This window comes from Lissotriton helveticus, chromosome 3_2 (assembly GCF_964261635.1).
Source record: "Lissotriton helveticus chromosome 3_2, aLisHel1.1, whole genome shotgun sequence".
Taxonomy (NCBI): Eukaryota; Metazoa; Chordata; class Amphibia; order Caudata; family Salamandridae; genus Lissotriton; species Lissotriton helveticus.
The window spans coordinates 269,259,937-269,287,567 of record NC_136062.1 but is presented as its reverse complement, the minus strand read 5'-3'; the positions used below and the strand labels follow the sequence as shown (position 1 = coordinate 269,287,567).

General features: G+C 44.8%; 1 protein-coding gene across 2 annotated transcripts in view; it reads left to right on the top strand.

Annotated features, from left to right (window-relative positions):
- MYO1E (myosin IE) overlaps positions 1-27,631 on the top strand; it is a 616,637-nt gene that overhangs the window by 501,537 nt on the left and 87,469 nt on the right. For both annotated transcript variants that reach the window (XM_078685186.1, XM_078685185.1), the window contains exons 20-22: positions 15,082-15,196; positions 18,156-18,325; positions 22,646-22,791. In XM_078685186.1, coding sequence (XP_078541312.1) covers positions 15,082-15,196; positions 18,156-18,325; positions 22,646-22,791 — 431 coding nt within the window. The remainder of the gene's footprint in view (positions 1-15,081; positions 15,197-18,155; positions 18,326-22,645; positions 22,792-27,631) is intronic.

Sequence of the window (27,631 nt, the reverse complement as noted above, 5' to 3'; positions counted from 1 at the left end):
CAGTACTTGACAAAAAATGATGCAACTCACTCAAGGTCATAGTTTAATGGTACTGATAACTGTGTGGGTGAAAGAATTGATTTTTGGGTTCACCACCAAAGGATTAAACGGATGATTTTGGACTAGAGCATGTTGTTTCTCCAAATGTGACTTACATACGACTTAGTTGTGACTCACATTGTAAATTCTTATCGTAAATCACACCTTCTCCTGAATCTGTTGGATTTGATCGGATTTTAGATTTTATTGAAGCCTGAATATCTTGACACCTTGAAGGATAACTGAGTAAAGGGTTTAAGCCCAACACCCCTTCAGTGAAAACACAGGTCTTGCATAATTTCAGGGAAAGACTTCCAACACAGTTTCAGGCACCACCTAGAGATGGGGCACATGGCTAGGACTCAGCAAAGGTCACCAGGACATGAGTATCTGCAGCTTTAGAACCACTTTCGAGTAAACAGTGACAGTTCCTGGGCACAGAAGGGCTTCAGGCAATGCTTTAATGTTACAGTGCGAAAGCAGATTGTGTAAAAGTGGCTGGAGTTAAATGAACTGAGGGCTCTGACTTATAAAGTGGAGAAAGAATTAGAGGGACACCAGGATAATACCAGAGACCAAGGAGGTGTAGATGAATGGACAGACTAAAAAGGCTCAGCTCTTTACATGTAGGTATGAAGTACAAAGTCATTTTGCATTTGCAAAATGTGCAGTTTGCAAAATCACAGGGTTTGTGACTTCAAAATGGCGTCTTGCTACCTACTAAACCCACTTTGTGAATTGGTAACCCCTTTTCGAATTGCACAATGGGTTTGCAAATTCATTCTGAATTACAATTAACGAGCATAAACACTATTTCCCTCTTAGTTGCGAATCACATTGAGCTCTGTCAATGGATTGTGACCGCAATTGTGATGATCGCAAACCAATGAAAAGTTCCTAGCTCCTCAAAGGAGGTGGTAACCCATTCGCAAAGGGGAAGCTGTCCCCGTTGGACAACTACTGCTTTGCAGAATGTTTTCGAGCGCCCACTGCCTGATCCCTCCACATGTGTTCCCAAACAGAAAACTTTCTTTTAGGCTGCACTGATTCCATTAACAAACACAGACCACCTTAAAGAAAAGGAAAAAAGATTACCCGTTCGGGAATGCAAACGTAGGGATTGTGGTTTTCTGTTCCTTGCAGGTAACCGTACCTCTGATTGTAGCCAATCACTGGGGCTTGCAAATAGTGACCTACCTAAATAATATTCATTAGGCAGGTAGTTCTGCGACTGGAAATTTAGAGATGCACATTTATTGCTTAGAGAACAGCGCAAAAGCAGAGACCGTTCACAGCTGCTCAGTGGACCTGTGTGACTTCTGTATGCAACCTGTCCTTTTGTAAATGTTGACCCTAGTTACAGCCAGATAGACTTCCCTCTGTATGTGGGACGTTAGGAGAGCATGAGTCTGTAGAGGGTGACATCTAGCATAATGGGGTGACCCAGTGCCCCTCAGAACCTGGGTGTACAAGAATGTGGAGAAGATTGGTTCTGTCGGGTACAGGATTGATTCTTGGTTTACTGCAAAAAATATATTATTCAGTAAACAAAGAATCAATTCTGTACCTGACAGAACCAACATTCTCCACTTTCAGTAGGGGGTGAGGCATGGCGGTGCCAGCAGGATTCAGGGGCGCTTCTAAGTGACGCAAGACCTGTGGGTTTTATGCTGATCCATAGCTTCGTTTCTCAGCATATGGCAGGATTTCAAACAGGATGTTTAAACTGATGTACTCATGGTGGTCAAGAAAGCAGGTCAGTCATTGAAGCACTGATATTTCACAAACCAGAGATGAGCAAGCGGCAGTGGTGAGTTACTGCCAGCTTTTATAAGTGCACTAGCCCCCATTCCTTTGAAGGCTGAGCGTTGGTCATCACATTCATTCTGTAGTAAAAATATCAGTTTTTAAATCGCAGGAAAAGGTTGTGTTTATTGGCCTTTCCTGATTTGTTTTTATTTCTCAGAAGTCCACAACAGAACTATGCTAGAGTTTGCCACAGTCAGTGCTTTATGTACACTTTTTTGGGCAGAAGGGCCAAAAACAGAAGCGTCAGGAAGGCAATGACTTCTGCCCATTGCAGTGTGTTTAAATCATCACTGCTATATTACCTCTGATTTATCCTTGCCCTGGCTAGTAGGTGCTTTTAAACATCTCCCCGATTCCACCCCTGAGGCACTCCATGCTTCCAAAACCCCGCACTCCCCCATACCATGGGAAGTGTCTACCCCGAGACCAGTACCCCTGTTATCCCAATACACTTAGCCAACAAGGTCGTAGTTGTTGTGGTGGTTGTTGGCCGCAGTTTTATTGGGATCATAAATCATATCTGGGTCATATACATGTCAACACCATGTCCCATAAATCATATCTGGGTCATAAACATGTCATACATCCTATCTGGGTCATAAATCATACATGCCATCGCCATAGTCATAAATCATATCTGGGTCATAAATCATACATGTCATCATCATTGTCATAAATCATAGCTGGGTCATAAATCATACATGCCATCGCCATAATCATAAATCATATCTGGGTCATAAATCATACATGTCATCATCATTGTCATAAATCATATCTAGGTCGGGTGTGGGTGGGTGGGTCCGAAAATTCAGGTGCGCCGCTTCCCCCGCTCCACGAAAATTAGGAGCTATCTGGGGGGAGCGGTGGCTTATATCCCCCCCTTCCGCTCGTCTGTTCCGTGCAGCTGCCCCCCCATTGGGGGGTTCGTACCATGCTGTCCCCCCTATTGGCTGGGGGTTCCTTGGTGACAACAGGATGTTCCCCTGAGAGGTGTTGAGCCTTCCTGCCGCTTCTGGGCGCCCAGAACCGGTTCTTCCACTGGGGCTCGGCGTGGATAATGGCGCCGGCCCTTGAGCCTCCCCCCCCCTTCGGGGGGGGTGCGGCGGCCTCTGCAAGATTGGTACTCAGTGTGCAGAAACAGCACCAGCACAGGGAGAAAGGACAGGAATGCACCATATTGTATAAATTCCTGCCCTTTCACTTTGGCATGGGGCAGCACAGCAAGCTGAATTGCTGCACTGCCCTACACCAAATCCGCATAAATAAGGGTCTTGCAGCCAGATTCATCATTCTCCCGTTTTGCGAGCCCCTAATAGCGATTCATAAGGAATCGCTATTAAGGACTTGCAAAACGGGATTCATGTAGGAATTGCAAAAACTATTGCGATTCCTACATGTTCCTTATTTGCGATTAGCAAATTGCTAATCGCAAATAAGGAATAACTCCCCATACATTCCTATGGGCCTACAGGCCCATAGGAATGAATGGGGAGTTATTCCTTATTTGCGATTAGCAATTAGCTAATCGCAAATAAGGATGCGATTTCAAGGGTGCAGGGGTGTCCAAAGGACACCCTGTAGCACCCCTGAAATGTAATCTACATTGGTGTTGCGCACACACATGTCCAAAGGACATGTGTGTGTGTAACATGCAACTTAGAAAAATGCATTTAAATGCATTTTTCTAAGTTTTTGCTATTTACCACGAGGTCTGACCTCTCGGTAAATAGCGGCCCAAAATTGCAATTTCGCAATTTTAAAATGATTCATGATTTGCATTTAAGGAATCTCAAATAGAGATTCCTTAAATGCAATTCTTCGCAAATGTGCGAATTCTTTAATAGCGAATTTTGCATTTGGGATGATGAATCCCAAATGCAAAAATTGCACTCGCAAAAGGCCAGATTCTGAGAATCTTGCCCTTTGCAAGTGCAATTTAGCTTGATGAATCAGGCTGTCTGTCTTTTCCTGCTCTCGCATAATAGCAGGGATTTACTGAATATGAAATCTGGTCTAACTGCTATGGTCTTCCAATGGACACCATCAATAACGTTTATTTCATGTACTGAGAGGACCCAAGTGACATTAAATAGGAAAGGAAACTGAAGCTTGAGTTGTCTAGGATGTCACTTGGAACTCTTAGGTTGAAAACTCCATGTTATCGAAGGATACACATCTACAATTCAATTTTCGGCTGTACCAGCCCCTCCCAGATGAAAATCCTCTTTCCCTGCTCAGCAAATCCCATGAATTAGCTGCACAGGGGAAAAAGAGTGGGTAGAGCCAAGCACAACATGGCCTCACCACCTTCAGACCGTCTCTCCCACCAGCTTTTCATTAAAAGTAATATATCAGTTGTTCTACCACAGACTGGCATCCGGCCAACTACTTGACAGTGCCTAGCCCTACTCTAAATACCGGGCATCATGCCAACCTCCACCATTAAACTCAATAACACCCTTCCTCACCCCATCCCAGTACATAAAAAAACAACCACCTGGCATTCTACCGCTGCCACCAGGTGCCAGTCTTTAAAATGCAGTAACTGGGGACCTGGCCATCCCCCCCCCGCCTTCCTCTTCCACTTCCTCCATCTCTGCAGTGGAAGCTGCAGTCTCTGCCAGCACTGGGTCCACACCGGGTCTGAGAGCTCCTACTGACCTAGACTAAAATACTCTCTCCGCCGTGGATCTGAGCAGACCACGGCTGAGAGGCGAGATGTCTGTTGGCGGCCAGAAGACCAACTCGCAATGCTACTACTCAAATGAATGTAATCAACTCACTTATCTCAGAAGGATGGGAGGGGAACCTGGCCAGATATCTCTAGATGTCAGTGGTGAGCATCGGGAGCCATCTTGTCCCCGGCAGCAGTATCAGCCTGGATGATGCCAGTCTTCTTGAACAAGCATCCATGTGACCAGGAGACATACTACATTATATGGGTCCCTCATACACCATTAGGCCTGAAGGGTGGCAGCTTTGTCTGTTCTTCAGAATGGAATGATACTGTCGCGGCTCTGATGTAGTAGACTCAGTCTTATGCACGTTTATTGTCATGCATGGCCACTCTCCATTTGTGAACCATTTGGTTTCAATCGAATGGTGCTAATTTTGTTGTCGCAGCTGAAATTTCTGGGATTGTCTTCGCCTCTCCCTCTCTCCTGCAGTGACTCCTGCCCCGTATCTCTGAATCTTTGGAAACTCAAGCCTAAAGAATTGCTTTTGACACATTGTTTCATTGGTCAACTCTTTGGGGTGGTTATTTGTTGATACCGCTGCACAGTGTCGCAGTCTGACTCTTTTTCTGCGCCTGTTTTTTTAACTGATGCTCAGTGCTTCAGAAATTGTGACCCCCTGTTGGTCAAAGTCACAGACATCAGCTGGGCAGGGCTCAGGGCAGCCTGTTAACCCTTTACAGCCTCATAATAGAAATGCAGTATGTTCAGTGAACATGCATTTGTGAAGCATCAGTGTTCTTTTCTGAGAGGAAACAGACATACAAAGATGTCACCTATAGGGTTTCACATGTGGCAGCCTTCAGGAGATGAAAACACAGTCCTATAGTTTCATCTCTTTGGGGGCTGGTTCCTAGAGCTGTTGCAGGGCACACTGCTGAGATGTAATATAGTTGAAGCTCATGGGGGAAATAGTGGTCCTTCGAGGACCTGAATCCTGATGTTGATCCAAAATGTGATTCTGTTAACCCTTTTGGCGTGGGGGTTGATGGGGGGAGCGAGGTCAAACGGCAGCTGAAGTTGAAGGCTGATTTCCTAAACACACCCAGAGACATTCAGTTTAGTTCTTCTGGGGTCTCATTTGTGCAGTTGACCAAAAATGATGCAATACGAGGTGAGCGTCTCCCTGAATTAGAGATCTTATTCGACACGATGATGCCCCCTGCTGCGATTTGACCCCTTTGGGATCTCGATCTCCAGCACAGATGCACAGCGTTGCGGTTTCGCTGCTTCGAGGCACCTCTTTCCTCAGTTCTGCCATTGGACTCTGTCGTGTTCAAACTCTTTTGAGGCCCAGAGTGCTGCAATTTAATTCCATTTGGCGCTAGATTCCTTCAGAAAGCCCACAATGCTGACTTTGTACTCTTTCAGGACCTGCACCCTAAACCGGTGTATAGCGCTGCGATGCAAGACTTCTCCAATCCCTCATGACCCCCTCACTCTAGTGCGTCACCGTGATTTGAGGAACCAATCACAGCCCACAGCCACACTCATCGTTAGTCACTGTGATTAGAAATAATTCAAGCAGCACAGCTTTTTATGGTCCTAGTTAGAGGAGGGTTGAATAAATCGTGCACAGTAAGAAAACCCTCAGAAACCACAGCCCGGGTATAAAATATCTGAGACCCCCTGACTGTGGTGAGAGACACATTCCTGTCCTGAGGCCTGGAGTGGGCCTCTGAAACACAGTGGGACCACGGGCCACTCATGAGTCAATGTTTACTGTAGTGCATTTTATATTTTGTTAAAAAGTCAAAACAAGTATTTGAAGCACTCATTTTAAAGGGCCAACGATAAGAATATGCAGGGGGAGGGAACAGTAAATGGATAAAAATGTTAATAGTTGAAGCAAAGTAAAGAACTTAAATGATTAAAGCGAGTAGCTTAGAACTTGGCTCTTAACCAAATGTTCTGTAATTATGTCTTGGAAAAACAGTTTTAGGACAGAGAAGAGAGAAGAGAGCAGACAGTGTGCAGCAGCGACAAGCACAGGAGAGCAGTTCTGCTTGTGTGTGACATGTCTTGTTTTTGGCATGTATGCGTGATGGTTCAGGGATTTATGTGCAACACTTTTAATGAAACTTTAGTGTGAGCAGAATACATTCTTTATGTCTATGTCATACGATCAAGAGCCCAGGTCTCACATTTCCATCATGTGGAGCAGCACGGCAGCTGTGTCCTGGGTGCACACAACACACACGGGTGTTTACACTCAGTTTAAGCAAGACTGAACTTCCTTAGGCAGAAAATGCAATTATTGAGAGCTGCGAGTGTATTGGGAGCAAAAGCATTCCGTCCGAATAAAGACAACTCTGTCTGCACATTAGTTACTGAATTATGAATGTTTGAGACGGTCATCCATTTCCCGGGTACATAGGTTTTTATCTGGAAACTTAATAGGAGGCAATCTAATTTCCTTATCTGTCTCAAACAGAGAAGTAGACCCTTATCAAGATATGAAATTAAATTAAATTACTTTTCTAAAGCTCGCGAATACTCATGGGTGTCTTGGCGCCAAGAATCGAAGGAACATCTGGGATGGACTAATAGGAGCCTGCGAGCTCCAGGTTGCAGCATTTATCTGGAGGGAGGGCTCAAAGTCCTGACTGCATTATCATACACTGATGGGAAATATTTCTAACAAAACAGCATAGCCCCATATCGCTCTCATCAGGCTGGCATCATTGAACTGTCCCCACAAGATGGCGTAAGCAAGTCGCATTACTTAGAGAGATGGTAAATGGTGCACATTGGCCAACAGATACCTCTCTGAGCAGTGTCCCCCCAGCCGGACAGTCCCCCAAGCTAGAGTCTGCTCATCTCCTGCGTAGGCAGTGACTCACGCGCCTATCATGGTCTGCCATTGATTGGATGCAGGATACTGCCAAACACACAGCTGCAGGCTGTGGGCCGCTCAGCATCTCCTAGAGTTGTTGTTCTACATGTGCTTCAAGCTGTCAGTGAGCAGCCGTACAAGACAGTGGTCCATGGTGAAACATGACCGACCAACAGAACCCGGAGGCGGTAGTAGGAGCCTGCCTGCCTGTCGCTGGTCCTCGGAGGGCCTCAATCCAGGCAGGCGCAGTGTGTAAACTGGATGGGCAGTTGAGTCTTGGTAGTTCTACAGCATTGATGACACTCATGCGTCAGCCATGGTCATCCTCCTGCCTGTCTCCAGAGTATTCCCAGCTCTGTGGATGACACGATGAGTAACACGAGGTCACCGGCCCAAGTTGCAAGTGCGACTACGCTTACTGTCATTATCATCAGCTCTTCAAGTCACAGCAGAGGGTCTCTGCTGCTGGCCAGACCTTTCCCCTCATCCATAGCTTGAGCAGTCTTCCTAGATCAGGGTTCTTCAAAGTCGGTCCTGGGGGGCAGATCCATGCCAGATTTTTAGCATATCCCCATTTAGATAAATGTAGCTATCTTAAAGACTGTCTTTGGAGAATCCTGCTCAGATAAAACCCTGCGAGCAGCAGCTAATCCCATGAGTGGCCGGCCATATTACACAGCTGATGATAGGTACAGGTTTAACCAATCAAGAGCCAGTTGTGCTTCAGGGCTGCGAGGCAGCACCAGCCGCAGTTGGCTTAATTGGGAAGCCCAATGTGTCTGTCAGTTTAGAGAATGTGCTGGAGAAGGCATGGGGAGGAGGGACACAGTGAGACACACTCCGCTAACTTGCTCCGCTGAAGAGGTCGAGGGGCCTGCTCCGCCCCACCGACTCTGGGAGTAACCGAGCTGGATTTGGGGCTGATGGCGGCAGCCACAGAGCTGGCACAGTGCAGGCTGCTGTATGGTCTAGAAAGAGCTAGAATCATGGTGTAATCTAGAAAGATAACTAAACAGCATATATTCCTGTGCACATTTACATGTATTTCATTTCTTCTGAGTGATCCCAGTCTAGGCGTGCTGTCCCATCTGTCTCAGAACACAGAGGTAAGTAGAGTCTCTCTGTTCTCTCAAAGAGTCCCAGGGCGCCCGGCCAATATTTCATGCTTCCATTGCCTTTATTCACGAATAAACACTCTGATTATGCGGTTACCAAAATTCCATTGCTTGTAATGTATTCTTTTAATTAATCGTAGAAAATCAAAAGAATCTTCAAAAGGTGCAGAACTTTCAAATAAATCTAAATTATTTGAAACAATTCATTCCGATTGTCACACTTTCATTACATGTGATTTAAGTACGAGTGGTATCCCAAATTTAGTTCTTCATCTATGGGAGCGTACTGTGAATAAATAAACTAATTGTCCCCACGTGCCACTAAATGCCAAGAACAACAGGCACTGTTGGCTATGTGTAGTTATATGTGCACAATACGCTTTTGTGTTTATCATGAATAAAAGCCATGGGGGCTTGAAAAAATGCCTGGATGGCCTGGGACTCTTCTCAAGTTAGAGAACAACCAGACTTTTCTTTCCTAGCTAGAAAGATGCTACTTTATAACAGATAAGAACACTGGCCAACCACAAATCCTTCTCGGGTCAGTGCAGTACATCATGTACATTTTTTCACAACAGCTCCAGGCCACTGATCTGTAAATAGTTGAATGATAGGCTAAACTGTGCCATAATTAAAATGAGACAGAGAGAGAGAGAGAGAGAGAGAGAACGAGAGAGGGAAAGATAGAGAGAAAGTGTGCGTCTGTACGCTCATGCAAGGAACGCCTCATCTGTAGTGAAATTGACTACTTTGTATCAGTCCCGAGTGTGCTCTCACTAAATGCCAAGGGCTGATGCCAAAATTTGACTGGCACTCTATCTAGTCAACACATGTAAGGAGCTCGCCCCATCAGTCCATTGGCTGAGGTAGGCTCGCTTAAAGCACCTGTATTAATTTTGTATGTTGTGTGGTGGTGCAACTAAAGCCGTCTGTAGCCAGACAAAAAACATGAAATCACCCAATAGAATATGCAGAAGTTAAATACATGCCACATGAAAATCAATACATCCCAAAGAGGGATTTCATCCGAAAATCAAGGCTATGGGAGATCCAAACACGTCTACTTTTTAGGCCCTGCCTAGGCAGCGCTTGCGCTGTCTCTGCTAGGCATGCTGTATTCAGGATATGGGCTTTGAAAGCTCCACCCATTTTGAAGGACTGTCCCTGGTACATGTGTTGTTACTCAGAGCTGTGAGCACTATTTCTTTCTTTAAGCTAGAGATCTCGAGACCAGTGTTCATGGTTTACAGAGCTCTGTTGGAAACATGACTGTAAATCTTGCTCTTATCTTGCCACATTTGATGTGCATTTAACCCCTTCGGTGCTCATGACGGAACGGTTCCGTCATGAGCGTCGGTTGGCCTGTGCTCATGACGGAACCGTTCCGTCATGAGTCCATAGGTTCTTTAGAACCTTCAGCACCGCAGAGGAATTCGCGCAGCACTGAAGGGGTTAAAGACTGAGGTCTGTTTTGGCTACAGCTGCCTCCTCCTCCCTCCTGCTTTTGAACACACGTCCTGGCATCATGGTCCCCGCCTTCTAATAGCTGCTGCCGCCTCCGTCTCAGAGCTCGACAAGCATTTACTATGCAAGAGGTCTCGCATTTGCGAGAGTTTGAGCTATTGAAATTGTAAATGACAATGCATTTTATTTATTTGTTTTGGTAACCTGCAAGCGGTGCGTAAACCCGCACTTTGTACTTATATTCGTTGCTTACAAGAAGTAAGGCCAGCAGTAACTGTGCCTCTTTTACTGCCAGCCTAGCTTCTCATAAGCAACGACTATAAGCACAAAGTGTGTGTTTACCCACCGCGTGCACTTTTTCAAAACATATCAATAAAAGGCATTGTTATTTACAATAGCTCACATGCTCGCAAATTGGAAGCAGAATCTCATAATAGACTCTTAATCGAGAACACCGCTGTCACCAGCAGCCTGGTGCCCATGTTAACCTCTTCGTTGCTCATGAGGAGACCAGCTTGTCATAAGTCACAATCTAGCTGTGCTCATGACAAGCTGGTCTCGTCATAACGGCTCCGCTCCGCCCACGCGCGATTGATTCCCCGCCTGTGCGGGTGAATTAATCAGTGGGCGGGGTCATGGCGAGACCAGCTCGTCATGAGCATAGCTCCACTGTGACTCATGACGAGCTGGTCTCGTCACGAGCACCGCGGCGCCGCGCTCGCCCCCCGCACCGTAGGGGAATTACCTCCGCAGGGAAGGGATTAAGAGGGGGTGTTCACACAGTCCTGGTTTGCAGCCAACAGCAGCCGGCTGCTGAGACGTGTAGATGCAAACTTAAAATGGGTACAGAGCTCACCTTACCCAATTCCTGCGTGAGGAACTCATCCAATTCAGATTCTGCCTTTCCATTCTAATACTCGTGCTGTTTATTCCGTTATACATTCAATACTTGAAGTACCTGATTTTTAAAAAAATACCTGAGGGAAGAAAACCGTTTTGGATGGGCACCCTCGCATTGAATCACGAAAACTGAAATCGACAGAGCATGAGGAACTCTCTGTTGTCCTGTAGCACCACCTACAGATTTCTCGGAGTAGCGCACAGTGATTTAACTTTTGTGGGAGTAATTCTGAAGTTCATTTGATGCATCACAATATAAAATTATATGATAGTATATAAATGTAGCGTTGTTTGTATACCGCTAGTGAATAGAGTTTCCCTTATTTCAAAATACTCCTAGTTTTGCCGGATAAAGATGAATAAGACGCCTTTTGCCTTTCGACACATGAGAGCGGTACCAAGTGGGTAAAGCAGGATCAGAGACCAGCGTCGAAACTACAGGGGGAGAAACATTTACTTTCAACTTAAGCTTTTAAAACCATATCTGGTTTCTCATAGTCGATGCCAAGCTGTTAATTTAACGTGCCTTTTAAAAGATTGAGGGGACACCTTTCATCAGTTGGAATCTCCAAATGAAAGGCATCGGATCTGCGGAGTTACCGCGAATCTAATAACCCCTAGTTTCAGAAATAAGCCTTCTCTGCCATTGTGAGGTATACATAAGTCAAAAAAAGAATTGATATGCATAGAAACACTGTCAGTGATTTAAAAACTACTCCTAATAAGCGCAAAAGTTATTTTTTTTAGGATGAAAACACAGCTAAAAAGACCAGAGATTTTAGGTCTCGCCTAGGCAGCCCTTGTGCTGTCTCTATAAAACATACTGTATTCAGGATATGGGCATTCGACACGCCCAGCGCTCCTGGTTCTTTAGTTGTCCTGCCTTTCTAACTTCCCTTACTCTTGTTGGTCAATACTGTCCATCTGTCCCGCCTTTGTGTGCTAGGCTTCATCCTAATGGACATCACCAATAGTTTTTTATTTTTGGTTGGCCATCTCAGGCCAAATGTTGGCTCCTCGCTCGCACCCCCTCCCTCCTGTGCATGCTGCTATCCTTCCTACGGCATGCCCCACCCTGCACAACACTGCATTGACTTTTGTGTCAGTGGCAGACCGGCGCGCTTTAGCTTTAAAAATCTAAAGCTAAAGCGCACCGTGATACCGTTTCTCCAAAAGTCAATAAATAAAAAAACTAAGGTGGGCAAATGCTGCATTTCTTTCCCATGTAATAATTTTTATAGCAATGGCGGCACACCACTCTTTAGCTTTAAATATCTAAAGCTAAAGCGTGGCGTGCCATGATTGCTGCAATAGTAAACAAAGAGAACAAGGGCAGCCGCACAACTTTTTTTCAATGTATTGACTTTCGTAGCAATGGCAGCCAGCCGCGCTCTAGCTTTAAACATCTAAAGCTAAGCGTGGCATGCCAGGATTGCTATAGTAGTAAATAAACAGAAAAAAAGGTGGCATGCCGCGCTGTAGCTTTGAACATCTAAAGCAAAAGTGCAGCGTTCGATGAAAAAAAAAATGCAGGCGGACGCTGCATTGCTTTACAAATGCAAAGCAATAGCTCCACATTTAACTAATGCGAAACCTATTGCATTGCAAATGCTTGTTTTTTATTTTACAGAGCAGGCTGCAGTCTGGACATCTAGCGCATCCTTAGCAAAAATGTTGTGTTGAGTTTGCCATTTGAGTCAGAGACACATTAGAAGTGATCACTCACAACATTTACCTTCCTTCTAAGGTGGAATCCCCCACTGAAGGTCTTGGTGTGAGGGGGTTTGAGGTGCTGATGACGGTGTGCCACAGTAGCTTTGTGCAATAGGTGCCAATTTCAGCCAGAAGTTTTACATACCAGCATTTCTATGCTTAGACTTTCAGGTTTGCTTTTCCCTTTAAAAGTATGGGCCTTTGAGTCCCTGAATGCTAAGCTGTCTTGGCTAAAAAGTAAGGAATGGCTGCAGTGTCACATGAATCTGGGCCCCTTGGCAGCTATTATACCGACTCACAGTTTTACCCAGGGGTGGATTTTACACCCCTATTTCAAGTTAGACAGGCTAAAATGGGGATTGACATGCAGAGACCAAAATAGGTAAATTGTTTCCCCGTTACCCAAGGCAAATTCCTCCCGGTTATATTTTCGAAGGGAATTTTCGCAGCCAAAATCCTGGTGCATGTGGTAATTTTACACTGCTCGGAATCCGAAACCAGGAAAAACCACTGATTGTGCCTGACTTTGTGTTTATCTCTGCCTCAGAATGAGGGCCTTAGTATACCCAGTAAGCCACTGCTTGTAATAAAACAGTACCATCCGGAAGAGTCAGACACTTGACATTCAATTTACTCTACTCCAGCCCTCCTACCTTTTCTTACCACAACTTTGTTCAAAACTGTTCTGGAAGAAGCCACATTGACCTGCTGAGCTGACATGATGTAGGTAAATCTGCCTTCCATTCCTCAACACTTTAGTTTTCTTGCCTTATTTTTCACTGTACCACTTACAAAGTGTTACACAATTTCCCCTAGAACAGGTGCCTGGCAATGCCTGGGTGTCAGGACTCATAAGATCTTAGACCATTCTTACAGTATGGAGGTTGGGCAAGCGTTCCCTCCACATATCCGCCACCCTTGGAAACTCAAGTGAAGGTGGCTTGAGAGGTTTGTATGCGTTGATGGACAGAATGCTGACCAATGTCAAACATTCACCCCAGTACAAAGATCCGGCCTAAATCCATTGTTTGTTGGCTCCCCCTGCCATTCCAGTTCAAACCCAGCCATATGCAAATCAGTCTTGACCCTGCTCCCCATGGGAACAGTCCAGCCCGAACTGCCAGGCCAGGTCCTCCCTAGACTGGAAACAAGCATCCTGTGACCGGTTTCGGGGTTTCACCCCTCAACAGCCAGGCTAGCTTGACTCCAGTGGCATGGAGAACACTGGACCCACGTCTGGGCATACCCTTCCCACTCGGGGTGACAAATGCTAACAGAGCAATTGATGAATAGAGACCTGGAGAGGATTGTAGCCATGATATGGTGATCCTGCTATGCATGACGGATCCTGCTGGCTCAGATGCCTGTTATTAGGTAGAGCTTAGTGCCGTAGCAGCAGGGTAAATACCGTACCAGTAGGGTATCCCAATGGGTCAGAGGAAGTGGAAGAAGAAAGCATTGTACGGTTGAGGGTAGCTGATGGCACATACACTTACCAATCTAATGGTTTGCCTGTCTTCTACCGCCTTTAATCCTTTGCCTGTCTTCTACCTATGTCTCTAATTATTTGTCTGTCTTCTACCTCTGTCTCTAATGTTTTGCCTGTCTTATACCTTTGTCTCTAATGCTTTGTCTTTCTTCTACCTATATCTCTAATGCGTTGCCTGTCTTCTACCTTTGTCTGTAATGCTTTACCTGTCTTCTACCTCTGTCTCTAATACTTTGCTTGTCTTATACCTATGTCTCTAATGCTTTGTCTGTCTTATACCTATGTCTCTAATTCTTTGCCTGTCATATAACTTTGTCTATAATGCTTTGCCTGTCTTATATCTATGTCTCTAATTCTCTGCCTGTCTTCTACCCATCTCTCTAAAACTTTTCCTGTCTTATACCTATGTCTCTAATGCTTGTCTCTAATGTTTTGCCTGTCTTATACCTGTGTCTCTAGTGCTTTGCCTGTTTTATACCTATGTCTCTAATTCTTTGCCTGTCTTCCACCTATGTCTCTAAAGCTTTTCCTGTCTTATACCTGTCTCTAAAGCTTTGCCTGTCTTATACCTATTCATCTAATGTTTTGCTATCTTATACCCTTGTCTCTCATATTTTGCCTGTCTTCCACCTATGTCTCTAAAGCTTTTCCAGTCTTATACCTGTCTGTAAAGTTTTGCCTGTCTTATACCTATGTCTCTAATGTTTTGCTGTCTTATACTCTTGTCTCTAATATTTTGGCGGTCTTTTATCATTGGGTCTAATTCTTTGCCCGTCTCCTACCTATGTCTGTAAATCTTTGCCTGCATTACACCTATGTCTCTAATGCTTTGCCTGTCTTATACTTATGTCTCTACTGCTTTGCCTGTCTTATGCTTATGTGTCTAAAGCTTTGCCTGGCTTTCGCCTCTGTCTCTAATGTTTTGCCTGTCTTTTATCGTTGTCTCTAATTCTTTGCCTGTCTTCTACCCATCTTAAATAGCTGTTCTTGCTGGAGGAGATGAGGGAGAGGAAGTACGACGGCTACGCACGGGCAATCCAGAAGGCATGGCGGAAGTACGTGGCCAGAAAAAAATATGTGCAAATGAGAGAGCAAGGTAAATATATTTATGTATCGCGCCGCGTGAAAACTAAAAGGTGCCTCGGCCATCTTGAGACGGTAACAGTGCAAACCTTCTGTGTGCAGTAACTGTCTCAGGAAGGTTCCATCAGCATCTCTACCCTGGCTGCTGGGGGGTGTGGGATACCTGTGCCTGCAGGGTTGGCATCTCACATGTTACACATCTAAAGCCATGCTTTGGAGAGGACCCGCACTCCCTACAAATACTTTTGTACCATGGAGGCGTGCAGAATGATCTCAACCTGTACATACAGCGATCAAGTTTTGAAGTGGTGTTTACGTTATGGAGAGTTGATCCCATAGTGATTGGGGTGCACCCATAATCTCACTCACCCTAAGGAGTAGTGCTGCGCAAAAGAACTGGCACGATTTTTTACACCTCTAAATATAAGTACTGTAAACTAAGAATCAGACTGGGATAGAAAATAGGCCTGGGCACCAAAATAAAAGTGGCCTCCATTAGTGAATTACAGGGAATTAGATAACTAAAACAAGGTGCCCCATGTTTGCAAATCGGGGCAGTTTTGAACTTGTAAATCCACGCTATAAAAGTATTTTTCAAGCTATGGAAGACTACACCAATTTCGTCCTGCTGTAATACCAGGGAAATCATCAGTTAACCTCTTCGATGCGTCGGACGCCCCCGGCCAACGCAACAGTGGGCGTGTGCGTCGGACGGCTAGGGGCCGTCCAATCTGGGTACGTGTCAAATTCCGCCGCACCGCTACGGAATTTGCGCCGAGGCGAAGCTGGTAAAACCAACCGGCCCATAGAGAATCAAAGAGGCCCACAAACAGCCAAAAAATGGTGCCACACACTGCCCTGTGAGACAAGCCGGTCAGGCACTGCCTAATTGCCATGTAGGCCAGTTAACACTGGATACACTCTGTGTTCCTTATCCAAAGATCAGCCTGTTGCCACACATCACAGCACCTCTATGTTATTGCCGGAATAAGATTAGATAGATTGAAGAAATGTTAACCACGGTTTAGTTTCTCCCTAGCAGGGTAGGCCTTCTGCACGAGCAGAGCTTTATATGGATAGTTTTAGAAACAATGGGGCACATGCATCAACCTATTTAGGAAGTGCAAACGGTGTGAATCGGTAAATTCGGCCATTTGCGCTTCCTTAATACGTTTTTGGGATGCATGAAACAATTTTTCAAAATTCGCTTTTTTTTGCATTTCCTAAAAATGCGAATGCATTTAAGGAATCGCATTTGTGCGATTCCTTAAATGCAATGCATCAATTTTTTTAAAAATGCGAATTTTGAAATAGGAAGTGCAAATTAACACGAGGTTGACCCTCGTGTTAATTTGCGAAATTCTTTAAAAAAGCACAAAAAATGCATTTTGGAAAGTGTAATGTTACACACACACATGTCCTTAGGACATGTGTGTGTGAAACATGCACTTTAAAATACATTTCAGGGGTGCAGGGGGGGGTCCTTTTGACCCCCCTCTGCACCCTTGCAATGCATCAACAAATTGCGAATTCCAAAAAAAAGAAATGCAAAACGGCATTGATTCCTATGGGCCTCTAGGCCCATAGGAATCAATGTAATGCCATTCCTTAATTGCGATTCGCAATTAAGGAATCGCAAATTCCGAAAATTAAGAAATCCTAAAAATTTTTAGGATTTCTTGATGCATAGGATTTTGCAATTCCTAAATTGCGATTCCTTAATTTTCGCAATTTAGGAAATGCAAATTCCTACAATGATGCATGTGCCCCAATATTCTTTATTCAACCCCTGCTCTGTTACTTGCTGTCCTAGTTCTGGGGAACCTTGAGTCTCCCTTCGCCATCAGCCCTATCTCTAGCCCACTATAGAATTCTTGGATTAGTTTTGGCCTTCCGTGCTTCCTGTCCATCCTGTGGCTGCAGAGGTGCCTTCCAGTGTCCCAGCTGTGCTTCTGCGTGAAGGCTGTTTTCGCACTTAAATACGAATCTCCCTTATGCTCAGCTCTTGACATCTATTAGCTACTTCCATAAATAGATAATTTACGATACAGTTTATAGATTATATCAAAACCCCTGCAATGTTGGTAAAGCAGAAGGTTTGTAGGGCAAGGAGATGGATCCTTTCCGGAAGTGGATTAAATACAGGGATCCGACTTCCTGGATGAGAAACTGTCACGTGATGAAGAATCACTGAAGCTCGATTGGAAGTAAATTGAGCATTTTGCATAAGGCATACAAACAACTAGGCACATGGGGACTGTAGTCAGAGTGTCCACCCAATAGGAAGACCTTATGCTGAGGTTATTGGTAGCAGCTGTAGGCGCTGATGTTCTGGTGATGGCCGTAGTTTCCTAGAAGAGGAAGGGCTGAAGGTTTTGCCGCAGTTCTCTGCATCGCTGACACCATGCTCAACTCAAGATTGAACCTTATGCAATGTCACCCTTTAAAACAACATTTTGGTTGTTGGTCACTACCCTTAGCCTGCCCATAAATTCCTATTTTTGCCTACACCCTATCACTACATCTGACTTGAATTGGAAATATGTGGCCATATGTTAAATTTAAACCAAGGTGAGTAAATAGGGGTTTGTTTCCATTGCTTTATGTGCCTGAGTCACAAGGTTAAAGTTTTCACTGCAAATTTCTTAAGTAATATTTTATGTTGACGGAGACCATTTATCTGTACATTTGGGTTTGATATACAGATGTATTTATTACTTTGAAAGATACTTTGAATAGAAATGGCCCGAGTTTGGAGGGGGACCCTCCCCAACCTCTAACTGCAGACCCCTCCCCCCGGCCCTCCACTACCTGTGCCATTCCTGCCTCTCTCTCAACCCAATCCTCCCCATAACATGTACCCCCTCTTCTTTTCTATATTGCTTTTTTGCTCCAGAGCTAGGTTTGCACTAATATATCCAGGGACATACAAGAAATTCTTGAAATCTGTACTAACACAAATTTCCTTTTAGCTTCAGATCTTTTGCTTAACAAGAAGGAACGAAGGAGGAACAGCCTCAACAGGAACTTCATTGGGGATTATATCGGAATGGAAGAGCACCCCGAGCTGCGCCAGTTTGTGGGCAAGCGAGAGAAGATTGAATTTGCCGATACGGTCACAAAGTATGACAGAAGGTTTAAGGTATGGTTTACTAAATCAAACAGAAAATATTAATCTTATGCTAACACAATGAATAATTATGTTTTAAAAGCCAAATGCCAATATTTAGTACAAAAGCCCAATATTGTGCTTTGCTCAGATTGTACATATTATTTTGCAGATGTCTTGCCATCTTTGTAGAACTTTGTAACCATAACATTTCTCAGAACGTAGTGCCTAAGGACACAAACCTCAAAATAATCAAGCATTTCCTCATCGCCACCATAATCTTTAATGCTTACGCTATAATTTCAGATGTATTCCTCTCTGGAGGCCTGTTGGAACAGAAAAGTCCCTCCCAAGGTGACGGACATGTACCCCTGCCCTGGGTACCTCAGCTGCCATGATATCTTGATCCTTGGTGCTGATTTTTTTTGTCATTGGTGAACATGGATCATGCATGTGTGCCATGACATAGGCCTGTCTCATAGGGTGCGGTCTTGTTGGATCGTGAGGGGTGCCCAAAGTGCCAGCCTCATGGTGGTAGAAGACCACTACCTTTACCAAGAGTTAAGTAGCGCTAGTATAGTACAGGCAGCATACCATGTAGTGAACAGGTTTTTTTGCCTGTGTCACTGGAGTGAGGTTTATAGGCCCAATCATGTAATGAATAAATAATTTATATAGCGCTCGGCTACTCCAAGAGTGTCCCAGCACTCAGCATCAACGGTACAATAGAAGAACAGACCTTGGCCAGTCAACCCCTACCCTAAAGGGGAAAGAGGTATTCTTTTAGTGCTTTTTTGAAACTCACTTACCGCCATATGTACCAACAAACCATTTTGCATTTCCTAAATAGCGAATTTTAAGGAATCGCTATTTAGGAAATGCAAAACGGTATGTATGTACAAAATCGCTTTTCAATAGCGATTCCTTAGCATTCCTAATTTGAGATTAGCAAATTGTTAATCGCAAATTACCCCTTCATTTCCATGGGCCAGGAGGCCCATAGGAATGAAAGTGCAATTTGCAATTAGCAATTTGCTGATCGCAAATTAGGGATTTTTCCAAGGGTGCAGGGGTGTCTCAAGAACACCCTGCTGCACCCCTGAAAAAGACATTTGGGGGCATATGGAGCACATACATGCCCTAAGGGCATGTATGGGCGTCATATGGCACCTTTGTTTTTTTTTAAAAAAGCTTTTTGATAAGAATTCGCAAATTACCACCAACTAGAAGTTGGTGGTAATTTGCTAATCCTTAATGGCATTTTTTGCATATTTTTTGTATGATACATTGCATTTAAGGAATCGCAAAATTTGCAATTCCTTAAGTGCAATCGCAAAATAAGGATTAGCAAATTTTGCTATTCCTTATTTTGCATCAAACTTGTTTGATACATACCATTTGTCTAATTAGCATTCGCAAAGGCCGAAATTCGCTTGATACATATGGCCCATGCTCTCTTATTATTCTCAGCTGACTAGCAAACGGATTCCATAAACCTGCAGACAGCACTGTAAAGGAGGAGCTTCCTCTCCGCTTCTTTTTAAAGCGGGAGCCTCCTTTCTTCTCCTTTTTAAAGCAGGGTACTGTTAGCAGCCCACCCTGACTAGAGTGCAGCATCCTCCTTGGGCTGTAAGCCTTAATATTTCCATTCAGATATAGCTACCCCCTTATTATGAAGGGCTTAATGTGTCAGTGTCAGAGCTTTAAACATTATCCACTTACGGACTGGGAGCCAGTGCAGCTACTCATGAAAGATCGCGACAGATGAGCTCTGCAGTAGCTTGTACAATAGGCGAACCGCCATGTCTTGTATTACCTATAAGCACTTGACTAAGTACTCTGGGATTTCCAGGTCGAGCACATTAACATAGTCTAGCCATGATAGTATCAATACCCTAACCACAGTGATCTGCGCTTCCTGAGGAATCAGGTGTAGGAATCTCCTAAGCAGACGAAGAATCCAAAGACAAGATTTTTCCAAAAAGAAACTTGGGCGTTGAAGGAAAGGTGCAAGTCAAACAGAACCCCCAAGTTTCTTGCCACTTTCACTGGAGGCGGCGGAGGTGAAGCATTCTTTAGCCAGGCTTCGGTCCATCCTAGAAGGATATTTCGCCCAAAAAACAGGCTCTAGGTCTTATCTGAATTACACTGTAATGTGTTCTTCCTGAGCCAATCAATTAGTGACTTTAAGCAAAGAGCGAACGTTTGTTTGGCACTAGCTGAATCCACGTCATAAGTGAGCAATGTAATAAAGTATTGCTGCTGTGAGCTTAACTCACATCAAGTTGGTATGTAGCGCTTTTTTGTGTGCTTGCATACGTGTGCTGAGTGTGTGTGTACTCATACATGGAAAGTGGTGGGTTCCATTTTCAGAGACCCAGGGCTGACTAGAGGAGAATGAGGAGATAGAGGATTCCCCTCTAGACAGATTTGTGAATGGCTGCTTTCTGAGAGCTGGGTGGGACACACACTGGACTGGAGAAGAGCCAGGCTCTTCAGTACACTTTGAAGGGTGCTGTTTGACTTAGAGAGAGTGGTCACATTTTGGGACGGAGATGGGACTGATATGACAATTATACCGAATAGGGTTAGGGCCCCTTGACAACCCTTTTATACAAATCTATCTGAGGCTGACATCCAGGTGTGAACCTCTAGTCACTCCTATGGCCTGTGTTGTGAGGCAGATATGGAGTTGTTCCTGTTGTGACAGACTACTTACGGGAGGGCATGAAAGAGGAGCGGGCACTTCAAAAAGAAGCAGACCGCCAGCACAAACTTCAGAGACTCAGACATATAATCACATGCAGCCACAACCACCTGCCATTGAGCCTGGAGCACCAGTGCCTGCCTCCTTGCCAAGACCAGTGTGCCATGTGAGAAAGAAGAGAGAGCTTGGAGGGTCCAGTGGGCGATCCTGGCGAGTGGATCCCCATAGCGAGGTGTGAGGAAGTGGCTGCTGCACTGATCACCCATGTGCATACTCAAGTCAGTGAAACTGGATTCCAAGGTGGGGTCGCTGTGAAGTTAGCCACTGCTGCACAGATTGGGCCACAACTCATGTGGGGAGTAAAGTCGGCGACCCCGTATGCCAGAGGAGGTCTGTCATGAAGAAGCATTACTGCTGTGCTGATTGGGCTGTAGCCCCTGTGTGAAGTAAAGTCAGGGACCCTGTATGCCAGAGGATGCCACCGTGAAGAGTGCATTACTGCTGTGCAGATCGCGCGATAGCCCATTTGCTGAGTAAAGTTGCGACCCTGTGTGCCATAGGGGACCGGCACGAAGAGTCCATTACTGCGCTGAAACACGTTTGACTTTGGAAGAGTCAGAGTGGGGCTGCTAAGACTCAGACTTAGAGTGGGGCCTCACCTGAATGTCGCATATTGTGAATGAGGAATAACCCCTACCAATAGGGAGAGAGAGTAGGGATTCAGTGACCTGCTTATCTAAAACTAGTGTACTGAACTCAGGAGGACTATGTGTGTATTATTTGTTTTTGCTGCATTTTACTTTGTAATGGAATATAAATGGTCCTTTTTCATAAAAACAAGTATTTGACTTGACAATAATTTATTGCTAATATTGAACATTTTTGGATTTGCCAACCTGTGTTCTCCTCCTACCTCCCCCTGAGAAGCCTTGGACTGCTCGACCCTCGCTACTACTGAAAGTCAAGTGCTAAATGGGTACTTGGCCCAGTTGCTCAGGATTCCTAGTCGGTCGAGCCCTGGGAATTAAAGACCTCAACTCCTTTGGTTGGACCCAGTAGCTCTTGCTTGCCCCGTGGCCCTGTGAAAGGTGTTCTGACAAGGCCCTTTCACATATCCATTTACACATGGGAGTTCAACTTTCCACAAATAAAATTATTCTTTTATGTGTGATATTACCCCACAACAGTGTAGTGTAGCACATAAGTAAATCCTACTCCATGGGCAGGGAGTGGATGTTTGCGGGTCGGGATGATTAGGAAAGATTGTTATTTACAAACTTTTTTGTGACCTATTTCCACCCTAAAAACTATTTGAGATTTTTTCTTGTCAAAGACCATATTACCTAAATTCCTTTCAAGAATGGGAATTAAAAGAAAAATAGTGATACAGAGGCTTCTTTCATTGGAAAAATATTCTTTCTCTGGAGAAGAAAAAAATAAATAAAAAATGCACAAATGCAATGGCGTTTCCACATACAAAATGTACAACTGCACAGGAAGTAAACACTTTTGCGTAGTCACAAGTGCAAATTCACAATTGATTTCTTGGGCTATGCCTGGGAAAACAATTACATAAATCTTTGTTACTGTAAATAACATATTTCAGACAATTACACCTGTTCATTGTGTGCACTTCCACAATATAGGGTGTGAAGCGCGACCTTGTCCTCACCCCGAAAGCGGTGTACCTGATTGGCCGGGAGAAAGTGAAGCAGGGTCCTGAGAAAGGCATTGTGAAGGAGGTGCTGAAACGAAGGATAGAGCTGGAGAGAATACTTTCTGTCTCTGTCAGGTCAGTAACTGTCTGTGATGTTTGTAGAAGACATGTGATGTGTTAGCTATGCATCAACTAATGCTGCTATTTGATTGTTGGATTACATGATTGCATCTTTGTTCTATTTATGAATTAATACCATTATGAAGTCGCTACTTCGTAGTTTTTTTTTGTTTTTTTACATTTTGGCCTAGTGACAAGTGGAAACAATTGCATTTGTATTGCATCAAAATGTGTTGAGAAGCAGAAGTTAGAGGAAGCTTCTTCTATTCCTTCCTCCTGCCAAGGAGTTTTTCTATGCGGTATCTGATCTTATGGCGCGAATCTGTATAAACAAACAGCAGCGATTCTTTTTCGTGCATATCTAGGCTATGCTGATCTAGACTATTCTGTTCAAGTGCAGAAACCACTCCTTCCCAAACATAAGATGTGAAGCAGCCTTCCCATTGCAGGTATGCTTCTGTGTCAATTAATGTAAGTGTGTAACTGGATTTGATGTTTAATGCCATCAGCATGATATAGCAGGCGCCCTCTCAGTCCCATGATGCAGCTGTTGGATTTTTGCTTTTATCTCTGGCTTAGTCCATCATCGTAATTCCCGCTGTTCCATATGATTGACGCGCGGCATTGCTCTTCTAACACTGTTGCCCGTTCCACATCCCCAGGTAGTCTTTCTCTGCCTCGCCTCCTTCCCTCACTGAGGAGGGAGTTGTAAGATGGATTTACACACCGTTACTGCCTCTATGTGTACATCCTCTCGAGGTGGCACATGCACTGCTAGGCCTATGCGGTATCTTGCTTGTCAGGAGGTCTTGCACTGCTTTGTGTGTATGATTTTGGGAGGGATTTGCACACTGCTGCATGTGCTGTATCTGCTACAGGTGTGAATGAGCATCCTGGCACTCTTTCAGTCTGTGCTGTGCCAGTTCTGAGGGCTGGAAGACTGTGCATGTTACCTTTAGCCCAGTCTAACTGTGAAGCACCCCAGACCACTCCTCACAGCATAACTGTCATAGCTTGTTAGTTCACCACAAACCACACAATTTATCACAGCCTACTTGCCCAGCAACCAAACATCCTACACATTTCAGTACTTGTCCAGTCCCATATTTACCAATAGCACCATATTCTCACACATCTTACTTTTTGTCATTGCTGCGAGGAATTCCACATGCTCTGGTTGTTCCCCTCCCCCGCTCCACAGTCACGACTGCTTCCAAATGTAGAAACGTTCGCCAGCAACAAGTGCCCATTGGACTCTTACTCCCACTGTTCGTCATTGACCTTTGATGCCGATGCGCAGTGTTCTTCCGGGGCTCCTACATCAGGTGTGTGGCTGGCCCTTGGGCCTTGCATGCATCCACCATCCAAGGTGAGCCTTGCATGCATCCACCATCCAAGGTGGGCCTTGCATGCATCCACCATCCAAGGTGAGCCTTGCATGCATCCACCATCCAAGGTGGGCCTTGCATGCATCCACCATCCAAGGTGGGCCTTGCATGCATCCACCATCCAAGGTGGTCCTCACTGAACGGCTCTTACTTCTAAAATTGTTCAAAGTTACAAATACTGACCAGATCCCACAACCAACAACACACCAGAATACACCATATATCCTGTCCAGCACAGCACTGATATACCATATAGTCGGTTGTCACGCTGGACTCAACAGCACCACACACCAAGACACCAGGCATAAGAACAGAGCACATCAGAACATGTTTACCCTTACACAGTTGTATAACTGTTCTTTTGGGAGACTCTTGTCAAATTGGGAGACTCTTGTCAAATGGGCAAAGGACATATTTATTACTGGCCACAGAGATGCGTAAGGAATTGGTAAATGCCTTCAGGCGAACAAATTTGGTACCAAACACCCTCAGCTTTTTGATGAAGACACTGCTTATCAAACAGAGACAGACAAGAACTTAACGCCCATAACAGACCAGTACAGGACCAATCAGACCCCAATGCACTATGGCAACCCAAGAATTATATGCTGTGGCACCCCATGTAGCCGATAGTGCCATGAGGCACACTAACGAAAGAGTGCGCGCTATACCATTGCCTCTAACATAGCGGCCCTTTCTCTCTGAATTAACTGCTGGTAGCAGCACTCTCTCACACAGATTACCAAGCCTTTGTGCTATTTAATACTGAAAAGGGTAATTTGTTTGAGTTTTGAAGCCGGCCCCCCAGTGACAGAAGAACCCAGTAATCATTTGCCATTTCTGCACCAGCGATAATCACTGACAGCTAATTTCCCAGGTGAGGTCTGGGTGAGTTTCCAGATCTGCTGTGACACCTTTTACTAACAGGCCTGTTTGAACTCTGCAGGGTCATGTTTTGCTTCCCCCACTTTATAAGCACCCTCTCAGCCACAGTGACTCACTGTGATGAGTGTTCTGGAAAGGAGCCCCTGTGAATGCAGTGCTTGCTAGTTCTAGACCCCAGACCTGTGCTGACAGGGTCCTTTCTTCCTGAGCATTGGCTTCATGGACAAACACTGCTGTTGTTGTTCGATGGTGGCTCATGTGCTCATGCCCAAGACTAACAAACAGGAAAGCGATAGGGGCCATATCCGCACTGGTCATAGCAGAGGATGAAAGGGACCGGACAGGCGGTGACCTGCAGAATGTGCTGGGGCTGTACTTTCAAGCATCTGCATGCAATCGATGCTCAAACATGAGCAGGGCCCTGCAGGGTTCAAGGATAACTCTGAATCTGCATGGGGTTGGGGTAAGGTTGAATCAGCACATCCACTTCTTTGACAACCCGGCAAATGGAAGAAGAGTGGTTTGCTACTCAGCGTCACACTAAGGTGCAATGGTGAGGCCTGGACAGACCAGAGAATGTACTATTTCTTGTATTAAAGATCCGTGTAATTATTCTTTTAGATAGAGAAATATCCACTAGACACCTAGAGTAACCTGGGGCCTACTTACTGACATGATTTGTTCTATATGTCAAGCCCTGCAGCCTGAATAGTTGTGGGATTTTATCCCCTGTTCAAATATCAGAACACAGCAGTTTGTTCCAAACCCTTTGCACTCATCGTTTGTTCCATACCCTGCATGGCCCTTGTTTATTTTCATACCCTGCCTAGTCCTTCTGTATTTCCATACCCTGCATGCTCGTTGGTTATAAAACAGCATAGGTGTTTCTAGTTTGTTCCATACCCTGCAGGGTCCTTGTTTATTTTCATACCTTACCTAGTCCTTGTGTATTTCCATACCCTGCATTGCCCTTGTTTATTTTCATACCCTGCCTAGTCCTTCTGTATTTCCATACCCTGCATGGACCTTGGATATTTTTGGATTCTACGAAGCTTTTACAGAATCCAAAATGTGAGGATTCTTTGTGTGTGTGTGTGTGTGTGTGTGTGTATATATATGTATATATATATATATATATATATATATATATATATATATATATATATATATATATATATATATATATATATATATATATATATCAATCATCAGACACCTTCCACCATCAGGAACTAAAACTGCACACTGGGTACTTTAAAAAAATGAATTTATTCAAGCTGACGCTTAGCTACGCATTTCGATTGCTGCCTCTATGTCTACATCCTCTCGAGGTGGCACAGGCACTGCTAGGCCTATGCGGTATCTTGCTTGTCAGGAGGTCTTGCACTGCTTTGTGCAGAGTCTCTGTGTGTATGATTTTGGGAGGGATGTACCCACTGCTGCATGTGCTGTACCTGCTACAGGTGTGAATGAGCATCCTGGCACTCTTTCAGTCTGTGCTGTGCCAGTTCTGAGGACTGGAAGAGTGTGCATGTTACCTTTAGCCCAGTCTAACTGTGAAGCACCTCAGACCACTCCTCACAGCATCACTGTCATAGCTTGTTAGTTCTTCATCATCATCCTTGATACGCAGTGTGCATCTGTAAATCGTAGATAAGCTTCAGCCCGGATAAATTCATTTTGGAAGCTGTACCCGGATTGCCATTTTTGTGCTGCAATGTATCTGATGATATTGTAATGCGACCGCAGGCGAGCTGTTTTTGCGAGCACCACTGATGATTCGGAATCACGTCAGCACCCGCAGTGGCATGTGATTCTGATTCTCTCCCAGGTGTGACCCCACTCTGCCTCTTTTTGTTGAGCCCAGGACCGCTCCCCTATTCTGGGTGACTTCGATGATGATGGCGACTTTCGGTCCAGAGATGATTTGATTGCCAAATTTGCCCTAGCTCGACGTGACGATTTTAGACTCCAGGTTCTCCACTGGGCAGGTAGACCTCTTGCGCGCCAGGCTCTCTAGCGCGAAAATGCACCCTTTGAGTCTCTATATCATCACAATGTGCTCAGCAAAGGCATATCGTGACTTTACCGATTCCACCTAGAGTTGGCTTCTTATAAAAAGCATGCATATGTATCATAATGGGAAAAGGAACTAGCCACGTAGATCCCTGACGACACTCTGAGGGCCATCTGGCAACCTGCGACAAAAGTCTTCTTCTTTGTATCCGCTACAAAGAAAATGCATATAAATTATTAATTCACTGGTATCTGACACCAGTTCCACTGGCCAAGATGTTAGGGGTTCAGACCTGCGCTGGAAGGGATTTAGTGAGACGGGCACTTTTCTACATACCTGGTGTCTTTGTCCAGTAATTCAAACGTTCTGGGTTGAGATCCAGAGTACAATACAGACCCTAACCAACATCTGCATTCCATTAGCACCACTCACAATTCTTCTGTGCAACCCGTGGGCTGGTAGGATCTTCCCTTCGACAACCCCGCAGGGCCGTCTCATTTCCCATCTGCTCCTCGCAGCACGCTTGGGTGTGGCGAAGATGTGGACGCACCCACTACCTCCTCCG